The sequence below is a fragment of the Triticum aestivum genome, chromosome 6A, assembly GCF_018294505.1.
Source record: "Triticum aestivum cultivar Chinese Spring chromosome 6A, IWGSC CS RefSeq v2.1, whole genome shotgun sequence".
Classification (NCBI taxonomy): domain Eukaryota; kingdom Viridiplantae; phylum Streptophyta; class Magnoliopsida; order Poales; family Poaceae; genus Triticum; species Triticum aestivum.
In genome coordinates, this window is record NC_057809.1 from 612,354,327 (window position 1) to 612,365,801 (window position 11,475).

The following is an 11,475-nucleotide window of genomic DNA, read 5'->3' on the forward strand; positions in this document are numbered from 1 at the left end:
TGTGAACTAGCGCTCTGAATCTGAAACGCATGAGCTTTCATAGTTCAGACAAACACCGACTGGATAAATGAGCTCATACATACATCAGCTCGTACATACACGACACTACAAAGATCAAATTCAGATCTGTGCAGTTCAAGCACTCCACAGCGGAATCTGAAGAATCATTCGGATCAATTTCGACAGTGGTTTCCAACATGTACATTAGCTCGTATGCCAAATTAAATAAACACTTCAGCATCAGCTACTGATGCATTGTCTTGCACGTCTTGGCCTGCCGAGTACCAAAACGGAAGGACCAAAAGCAAAATTTGTATCAACATCTCACGACTATGAGCTGCAAAAGGTTAAGAAAAAAACTCAGAATACTAGCACATGTGGGCGAGGATTAGAGGGGATTAGAGCTTCTGTGTAGGGTTAGGGAGGGAGCTAGGGGACGGTGGCACCGGGGCTACAGGAAGAAGCAGCCATGGGGGGAAGCAGCGGTCGTGCCATCTGCCATGGGAGGCGGGTGTACAGTGGGTCAAGCAGGCGGCGGCCAGAGGGACGAGCGCGCGGGATGGGTCAGGTGGACGCGCATGGAGGTGGGCCATGGGCGCACGCGGGGGGAGGAGCGGACCCGCCGGAGAGAGGAGAGAAGAGAGAAGGAGGAGGAGGGCGGAGAGGTCGGACGTGCGCCGCCGGAGCTCCCTGTCGTGTCTCTGTTCGCATCCTCTCTCGCTCGGTTGCCTGTTTATTTTCCCTCCAGCGGGCGAAGCGGTAAGTCGAGCTCCTATGCTCTGAATTCGGCAACAGCTACGCGGGCTGTGAATGGAGCCAGCCAATATCTTGGCCCAATTCAGCCAGTCAATACCCTAACCATCCGAGCAATGGCATTCGGGCTGCCCAATACCAATATCAATTTCAAGGCCCCAATATCAACATCCGAACGAGGTGTTACATACCTTATCTAAACAGAGCCATGAATCACCCTGTTTCCTCTGTTAATCATTTTCTGCCATTCTCCACTCAGAGGGGTAAGAGCAATGCTAGTATTATTGGAGGGGTAAACACACAAAGCTCCATCTAGTTTTGTTCATGGCGCTATATTCTTTCTTTTCCATCCGGGGATCGACCGAGAGTTCGTCGCACTCCATGAATTCCGCACCAGAATCAATGGCTGTCAGTCCTTTGACGATCTGCGCACACCGACGGTTCAAACTCGGAGCGCTTCCTTGAGGTCACCGTCGTCGCCGGCGCCGGCGTCCCCCTGAACCAGCTGCTTGCTCTCGCCGGCCCACGCGCTGATCCGTTCGTTGGCCTGCGCCGCCTCGTCCTCCCAGTCCGTGTTCCAGATCACGGCGAGCAGGACCGCCGTCTGCAGCGCCGTCCCGCACAGCATCCCGGCCCAGATGCCCTGGGGCCCGAGCCGGAGGAGGTAGCCGAGGCAGAACCCGAGGGGGAGCCCGAAGGCGTAGTAGCAGCCCAGGTTGATGTACGCCACCAGCGCCTGCCACCCGCCGCCGATGGCCACCCCGGAGATCACCGGCTGCACGCTGTTGAGCACCATGGTGACCGCCAGCAGGTAGGCCACCTTCCCCACGGCGGCCTGCATGGCCCGGTCCCCCGTGAAGAGCGCCGCGAAGCTGTTGCGGTAGGACAGGATGAGAGCCATGGCGAGCAGGCCGATGAGCAGGGACTGGGCGATGACCGACGCCACGGCGTGCTTCGCCGCGCGCGGCCGGCCGGAGCCCAGCTCGTTGGACACGCGCACGCTGATGGCCGCGTTCAGCCCGATGAACAGCATCGCCTCCCACCCGTTGAGGTTCATGCAGATGGACACGGAGCCCACGGCGATCTCCGCGTCGTCGAGGTGGCCCGTGAGGACCACTAGCACCATCATGTACCACACCTCCAGGCAGAGCATCACGGCGGAGGCCAGCGAGAGCTTGGCGAACGCCCACAGCCCCTCGAACGCCTTCCACGACAGGCCATCCCAGCCGCCGCCGTCCCCGCACCACCGCACCACGTACACCACCTGCGCCACGGCGATGCCCCACGAGGTGACGTCGTATGCCGCGGCGGCTCCGGCGAGCCCCCACCCGAGGCGCGACACGAAGAGGTACAGCATGGCGACGTGCGCGGCGAGCGCGGCGAGGCTGATCCAGGCCAGCACCATCACCTTGCTCTGCGCCTGCAGGAACTTCTGCGTGGGGAAGGTGAGCGCGAGCGAGAACATCTGCGGGAGGATGCGGAGCGTGAAGTCGCCCGCGGCGCCGGCGATGGCGTCGTCCTGGCCGAGCGCGCGCAGGATGGGCGTGGCGAAGACGTAGAGCGGGGAGAGCAGGACGGCTGAGACGGCGAGGATGATCCACGACCGCTGCATGTACACGCCGAGCGCGCCCAGCTGGCCGGCCCCGTACGCCTGCCCGCAGAGCGTCTCCAGCGCGCTGCCCATGCCGAGGAGGAAGCCGAAGGAGAAGTTGGAGACGACGGAGAGGCCGACGGCGGCCGCGGAGAGCTGCAGGTTGCCGAGGCGGCCGGCGAAGAGCTGCGTGGCGGAGTTGACCCCGTAGAGGCAGAGGATGTTGAAGGTGATGGGCGCCGCGATGACCCACAGCCGCTCCGCCTCCCGCACGAACGCCTGCCGCGCCTCCGCGTAGCTCCTCGGCGCCGCCGCGTCCTCCTCCGCGACCACGGACGGCCTCTTCACCAGCAGCGGCGCCTCCATGAGGACCATGACCGACCGACCAACAGACTCTGCTCGACTCCGACGACGTACGACTGAACTGAGATGAGCAGCTAGGTAGCTAGCTAGCTCCCCGGCCGTCACCTCAGCTACTAGTCGGGTCGAGACTTACGAGATCGATCGGTCTGGCCGCCATTGTCCAGGGCCAGCGCTCTCGATATATATACAGCCGGGCGGCCGAGGTAGGTGAGGTGAGGTATCGAAGTGGGTTTTTGGTTGCGATCGATGGTAGCTAGCAGCTGCTGCAGGCTGCAGCAGCACAGTGCGTCGATCGGGCATGGCGGAAACTGGCGAGGGCGGGCGAGACGCGGGAGGTCGTCGTACGCGACGCATCCGCTGCATGTGGATTCCGGCGCAGGAGGTTGACGGAAGGGACGAACCGACTATAGCTTTGTTTGTCACAAAGGCATGGCTCATGTGAGTGATCAGATCGTAGAAACAAGAGTTGGTAAGGCAGGTAGAGGAGCATGGAAGTGACGCGGATTATGTCTCTTTCTCTCGAGTCGTGACCATGTCCTCCCCCGTAAAAATGCTAAGTCACTGTCACGCCGGAAGAGCATCTTCCCGCCCAAGACACAACGCGCCGGTCGTCTGTTTTTACGCGACATGTGACGCTGGCTCCAGCGGCCGCTGTAAACTTTAGCGCGCCGTAACTTCAACAGACGCTGCAAAAATGCGACGCGCGCGTCTTGCACAAACAATATATGTACTCCGAACAATATAAAAAAACATATGCATAGGTAAAATAGATAAAAAACGATATATAGATATTTCACAATGCGTACATGGTTCATCACAGCATAGATAGAAAAAAACGAGTCCAACACGATAAAAACTACTACAATATAACTAGATAAAACTACGGTGCAACTAGAACCTACTCCGAATCGTCATCACCATTCTCGTTGGTGTCGTCCGAGGTATCGAGCCACACGTCTTTCCAACGAGAATCGTCTGAGTCGAGAAACGACCCCCACCTGCGTTAACGAGATCGCACTGCGCCTCTGCGAGTGCATTCCGCCGACGCCTGTCGGCCCGCTCCGCGTGGCGCCTTGCCGTCCTCTCCACCCAGAAGGCGTTTTCATCGACGATGTCCTGCGGGTAGCGCTAGCGCCACTCTGCCATGGCTCGCTCGTCCTCCTCAGCGATGAGGAGGTGGCGCCGCCGCCGACGGTGTTCCTCACGGTCTCGACGAGGCGGAGGGGCTACGTCCTGCGCCTGTTCGCGCGTGAAGACGTCGTGAAAGTTCATCTGCGTGCGAGGCCTCTGGAGGCGCCATGCCGCCACGTCGTACGCGCGGGCGGCCTCGTGCGCAGTCTCGAACGTGCCGAGGCTGAGGGGACGTCACCGGACCGAATCTCCACGTAGAAGGCGCCGGAGGGGCGCTCGCGGACGCCGCGGTAGCGCGAAGATCCCCGGCGGCGTGGCGGCATGGTGGCGCAGTGGTGGCGCGTCGGTGGCAGGGCGAGGAAGCGATAGAGGAAGCAGAGGAAGCGGGAGGAGTGTGCGTGGCAGTGTGGATAGCGATGGGAGGCCGCGTGGCGAGCGCCGCAATTTATAGGCGCGCCGGAAGCGGTGCGCCAAATCTAGCGCGCGACCGCCCGCTTTCTCCCAAGCGCGCTAGTTTCCCGCCTCCGCTGGAGCACGCGAAAACGTCCCCCCCCCCCCCCCCCCCCGCGCTAAAATAGTAGTTTACCACGCGCGCGCGTATTGACGCCGCTGTTGGAGATGCTCTAAGAACATCTACAGCCCCAAATCCAGCCCTCTATACGTCCGCTCCGGACCGGACCGCCCCTCATATGCCCCGCCTCGCATACCTTAAATCTGAACTCTTAAATACATACAAATTCATGCACGCCCATCCAATGTCACACGTAAATAACAAATATCAGCAACAAAAATACACAGTTCTTACATAAAATTGATGTCAAGTGCACAATTTAAATATTAGCTATTTAGTTTTCATTATGTGTCCACATATGTTTCATACAATCACTGAGTAGCTACCTGTGGACATAATGATTTCGAAGATTCTGATGCATCAACAGAAAGTTCATAAACTGATTTGCATCTTGATCTATCGGGATTTAGACTTGTTCTCCACGCGCTTCAAAATCATTGATTTAGGCTACCTCATAACCCTCATCGTCGACAATTATATTGTGCAAAAAAACACAACATGTCATCGGCTGCCACAAAGTTTCCGATTCTCACATCATTACAGCTCCAAGAACAATTCCCCAACGAGCTTGAAGCACTCCAGGTGCCCTCTTCACATCCTTCCTAGCTGCTTCTTGCATTGTTGCAAAGTGACTTTTTTGTTGCCTTGTGGTTCGGATATAGTCTTCATAAATGCCGCCCACTGAGGATAGATTCCATTGGCAAGATAGTATCGCATGTTGCGGTCACGGCTGTTCGTAGTGTAGTTGCACGGCGGCGATTCCCCATTACAAAGCCTCCTGAACACGGAAGATCGTTGAAGCACATTGATGTCGTTATGAGAACCCAATATTCCAAAGAAAGCATGCCAAATACATAAGTCATGTGATGCCACTGCTTCCAATATGATGTTGACCTTTTTGGTGTGACCTTGGTACATTCCATGCAAACCTTTAGGATAGTTCTTTCATTACCAATGCATGCAATCAATTGATTCGAGCATTTCTGAAAACCCTCTTGCCTCTCCAGCAGCCAACATTTTTTTGTGTGTCCTACACGTTTGATTCTCCCAGATACTCTACTCCAAACACCTGGAACACGGTGCGGGCAAACCTGATAGTTGTCTTTGGGCATGTGATCTCCCCCATCCGCACCATCTCACCAACTGCATCAGCGGCACTGCGGCAATACCAAGTGCAAGCATCCTCAGAGCAGCCGTGCATTTCTGCATAACAAAGAAAGAAAGTTGGCTGCAACAATCCTACTGAGCCTGAAGTAGTCAATGTGTGCCTCCACCCCCTCCATAATGCGCAAAAACAATGATTTGTGCATACGAGCACGGCGATGAAATCATGGATCATTAGAAAAGTTGGCTCAGGATCAAAGTAGTCCTTGTACACTAGCCGTGCTCCGGAGACCCTATCCCGATTGATTACTCTTCTCCTTTTGACTGAGCCCTTAAAGTTGAGAATATGCTTCACCTGCCAGTCCATTTCCTCTTGCATGCTCATGAGCATGATCATACCCACTTCTTCATTTGAATTCAATGAATCGAATAACTCATCTTCAATCATTTTATCAAGCTTCGTCGGTCCATACTCCTCGTCTGATGAAGCATCGAAATCCATCGACTTCCTTACGAATAAATCACAAAAAACCGGGTCGGACAATGTGTTGAACACATAGAGCATAAGGGGCAGCCTGAAAGTTGTCGGACATATTGCGGTGGCGTCTGGGACGGCGACGATGTCTGCGTTGGTGAGCACGGTAGAGAGGACTGCAGTGCCGCTGTCGGCAGTGCTGAGGCTCGGAACGGCGTTGGAGCTACGAGACGTCCACGTGAAGGATGAGAAGAGAGGAGACAACAAATGTAATCGATAGGCCGGGATGAAATTGGTGTAATTTGTGATGGGTCAAGGTGTCGGGTCTGACGTGACGGACCAGTCCAGTCATACCCGGGTCTCCCATATCCACCCTATATTTGGATAGAATATAAGGTGTGGTGATCAGATCGGGCGTTTAAGGCCAATTTGAGGCACCCATTTGATCGAGTTTTTTTACCAATCAATGATCGGACGTCCGTTCAAATAGACGTTTGAGAGAAGTTTGAGGCGCCCTGTAGATGCTTAAAACTTCCGTAATATTCCGTCGGGTGATCTGTAGGTGCAGGCATGTGCAATCTTCAGAATTTGCCCGACGTCCTGCATGCATGTTGGAACTGTCGCCTGTCTTGGAGCCATTCACTGGTTATTTTTTTAATCAGTCGATCGCGGTCACAGCCTAAAATTGCACAAAAAACGTTTTTGCTTTACCATTTACTGTGAGACAAGAGCCCCACGGCCCCTCGTATATTTTTTAAAAGAATGTGCAAGAACAAAGTGAAAAAAATGTACTACTTTTGTATTACAATATAAGATGTTATATATATATATATTTTTAATCACAAAACGTCGGAGAAAAATGCGGAAGAAACCAGAAACTAAAAATAAAAAGAGAGAGAGAGAACTTTAGCTATGCTTTAAAAAGAAGGGTGAGAGCCATGACCACTATTGATTGCAGTGATCCTTGTACACTCTAGTACATTCGTAGACAAATAGCTGAATTTTCTACCACCGTCGACATGATAACAATCCAGAACACCCGTAAATAAACTGACTAGACCACTAGTATACAGCTAAATGTTCAGCAAACACGGCGGTTTCCTTGCACTTTACTTTTTTAAATTGCAACCTCCATGGAGTTCTCTTTTTTTGTGTTTGCTATTTGTAACTTGCTGGAAAATGGTAATCAGTCAATTTTAAGAGAGAGGAAAAAGAAACACGCAAGGAGCTCTGATGTCAGGGCCGGCCCTAGGGGAGGGGGCGGCCGCCCCGGGCCCCCTCCCAGGAGTGATTACGTGTAAAGGTAAATAGGAAGTAAGGAACGACAAGTTACAACGTATATGCACATAAATCACGTCATCGCGTGGAAAAAATGATCATGTTACATACGTAAATCACGTCGCCCCGTTATCTTTACTAGCAAAAGAGCCCGTGCATTGCAACGGGAGAGAAAACATAACACACGCTCTTAACTCAACAATCATCACTTAAGACCACAATAGGTCTATCTCCTTTATTTTTATAAGGCATCATATTTGTGTTTCCGCTTATCCTCCTTCTCACCCTCGCCGGCGATGGCCTCGGTGTTCACACAAAACAACAAAAAATGTGTGTTGAATATGGTTAATCCTAAGGCGTCTCTCTCTTCCTCTCTCCTCCCTCTCCCTCTCTCTCTCGCTCGTTTTCTCTCACTCTCGCGACGAGAAATCTGTTGTTTTCCCCTGCGATATTTTTCAGGGTATGCATGTTTAGTTATCGATGTTTTTTTCATATATGGTTATAGTTGGGTGTTTATTTGCAATTCGGATCGCCGCCGGTATGAAAAAAAACGAATCTTGCACTATAAATTATAAGTTTGCTTCCATAACAATATTTAAAAAATATTTAACAGGTAAAATTAACATCATATTTTGATTCCACACATTTTTCTAATAAAATTTCATATATAATATGCTAAAATCAAAATTACGGTTTAAAAGATACAGATAATTTATAAAACCATTTTGTTTGACTCAAATATATTCCAAAATAACATTTAAAAACACTAAACAGGTAAAAAATAATCTCATATTCATATTCTACATATTTTTCTAATCAAATTTCATATATAACATGTTCAAATCGAAGTTACGGTTTGAAAGATATGGATGATTTTAAAAAGCATTTGTTTAACTTAAATATGATCCGCGGATGAATTATCTAAAACATCATGGGGTTTCGAAAAATGTAAAATAACGGTTCGGGTTTGACTTAAATCCGGACGGCGGGGTTGATTTCAAGAAAAGACAATAACTTTTGTATAAAATACAAAAATAATGATTCGTTTTAACTTAAAACAGGACTGCGGGTTGAATTCTCTGAAATAGAGAAACTTTTCTGAAAAATGTCATGACGGACGAAAGAAACCCAATTTATTTTATTATTAGGTAAAGATAAAGATTCCTTATGATCGTGAGAGGTGATAAATTCTCGCTAAAAAAGGATCGTGCGCCATGAGTTCATCCCTAATTTCCTTCCCATGTACCAAACTCCAGATCCCAAATCCCAGAGGGCTGGCTGGTCTCCAAGCGCTGTACATAGCGACGACGTAGCACGAACATCGTCTAGCCCATAAAAATTGACACGGCCAGAGTTTGCACACACTACATCGCCGAGCGCCTGCCAGCTGACATGCACATCACACCATCGCTGGGCGTCCATCGGCTGTTGTCAATATAATCAATATCAGGTATATCATATTACTATTGCCTACAATTTCAAGTTTCTTTGTGTTTTGAGGAAGAAATAGTTTGATAAAAGTAGTAACTCAAGAAGAAATTATAGAAGACGAGAAGGATTTTTCATGTTAAATATCTGTTTTGTTTGGTTCAGATGAATCACTTCATTGAAGAAAGGATTTAAAAAATTCAAGGTGTTTAAAGATTTATTCTGTTTTCTGTGCCTATGATTTTTTTTCAAACGGATGTGCCTGCGGTTGTTGCATCAGCTAAAATAAGCTTTCCAACTTGAAATGATTAAAGAACCATTTGGTATAAACAAGGAATTCCTATAAACAATGGCCAATAGAGCTTAAATGGTTAGGCAACATTATGCATGGAGAAAAAAGATGAGATTGACATCAACACAAAACCATGATTTTGCATCAAATAATGTTGCAAGAATTTTCTTACAATAATATGTGTAATTTATTATATGAATATGGATTTTGGATGTAGTTAAGCATTTATTGGTACATTTTGTATACACTTAAATGAATCAATAATATTATTATAATGGTTATCTTAGGCCTTGTACATTGCAAGGTGTTTTGGGAAGGTGCTTAGTAAAATAAACTAAGGTTTTCTCAAGCACCATTACTTATCTCAATGAGAGGGGCGTCTAATTAAGCATCTATCCTATACAAATACAGTTTTACTATAGAACATCTAGATGTGCTCTAACTATTGCACATCTAAATTACATGTCATTGTTTATACGCTAAGATTCATGCAAGCATTTTTTCCTTTTTTAGCTTGATTGAGTCACTCAGTGTGCAATAATTAGGGCACATCTAGATGTGCCCTATATAGACCCATACAAACACCGATGCTTGCGAAAAACTGATTTATTTTTCTAAGCACCTGCCTTAAAGGGCCCCAAATATTACTTTCGCCCCGGGCCCCCAAAATCTCAGGACCGGCGTTGTCTGATGTTGAGATGGAGGCGACACGACTAGCTGCAACGTCCCCGGCGTGGCCTAGCTAAGACCATGTCAGATATGAGGTTAGGCAACAAGGTTTTGAATTGTCATATTCACTTGTCTATTTCTAATATTTTTGAACTTCCGTATTTGAAGCATGACATGCAATTGCATTTAATTTGTTTATTTTTATACTATTTATGGATTATAAGTTTAATACTAGTGTGTATAAATTTGATTTATCTTTAATCTGCAATATGGCGCTACACTAGTTGTTGTTGCTACTCTACTGTGTCCGAGGGAGTCCCAACGACATCTATGTTGAACATCAAGGACATCTACTCGGTAATATTAGTGCTCATAGCTTATTATCTAATATATTTGTTCAAAGGTCTCTAGAAAAAGTAGCTTATTACCTTCAACTAACCTATAGTTTCATTTCACACTAGCCAAATTATGTGTGAGAATTTTACAGCAATACTTGCGAACCACAAATTATGAGTAATAAAATCCTATGAATGAACTGACCAAAATCTATATTTTTCTACACCAATATTAATAAAACTAAAAATGACTTTTGTTGATGGATATCTACGTCTACTAACCATGGATAACTAGTTAGGTTAGAATTAGAGGGGCTTGCCCCTCCGCAACCTTATCAAAATTTATTTACCTTGAGGTACATGTATCTTATAAACATCAATTATATTGATCATACATGCATGTGTTAGAGCATGTTTAATAATATAGCCAACTGTTGGCTATGTGATGTTGGCATATCATCTATAGCCATCAATTATAGTCACTCATACAACAAGGTTCTAGGTTGGTTATAATATTAGTACTTTTTCTCATCTTCTCTCTATCTCTTTCTTCACATTTATTGCATTTGTTTAGGAGCACACATATAGCTAGACTCTTGCACGAGAGCCCACTCCCCTTACCTTTTTTATTTCTCTCTTCTCCACACAGACAAAGTTGCCATGTAAGAGGGCTATAAGCCTGCTATTGTACTTGCTCTTAAGATGTTATTTGCTAAACCATTGATTTGGTCTCATCTACTCATTTGATATGGAAACATCAATGATGGATATCTTTAATTTGCATGAAACATTAGGTTCATGTTCCCAACGACTTTAATCAGCAACTACACATCCATTCGACATGGATTAAATTTTGCCATATTAACTTCTTCATGCATTTAATAACCTTTCATTTACACAAAGTAAAGTTTCTTAAAAAAAGTTACCCAGGGCAATGCACGGGAGATCCTTCTAGTTCTAACTGCAAACAATTCTTTTTTCTTATGTGGAGTGACATGACGGGCCACGTGCTACTACTCACAGATGGTGGGCCCACCACTTTGCTACGTCTCTCTCCAGTTTCTATAGTAGCAAGATCATGGAGTGCACACGCTACATCTATGGCTCGCCTGGAACTTCCACGACGTTGCAATGCTTGACACTAGATGCTAAGCCTAATGCGAGGTGCACCATGGAGTATTGGCATGTGAAGATGGCGATCGTTAACTTCAACACGCTCAAGAACCGATTGCACAATTGGAACATGATAGTCTAGCACAACAGTCTGCAATACTTGACACAGGTCTTTGGCTTCGCCTACTAGCTGCTTGTCCGATATGACACAATAAGTAACTTGCACCTACCTATTTGCCTTTAAACATTTCAAAACGTTCATGTCTTTCTATATTGCAATGCGCATCATCCTACTTTATGTACAAATTGCATAATAAAGCATAATGCAATTGTCTCATTTCATTGACCAATTGGAGAGCACAAACAATTCTA

At 47.6% G+C, this 11,475-nt stretch overlaps 1 protein-coding gene across 1 annotated transcript; it reads right to left on the reverse strand.

Annotated features, from left to right (window-relative positions):
* Positions 1-882: 882 nt before the first annotated feature.
* On the reverse strand, positions 883-2,856 carry LOC123131372 (protein DETOXIFICATION 35). Its single transcript, XM_044551062.1, has one exon. The coding sequence runs from the start codon at positions 2,717-2,719 to the stop codon at positions 1,196-1,198; it is 1,524 nt and encodes a 507-aa protein (XP_044406997.1). The 5' UTR covers positions 2,720-2,856; the 3' UTR covers positions 883-1,195.
* Positions 2,857-11,475: the final 8,619 nt, after the last annotated feature.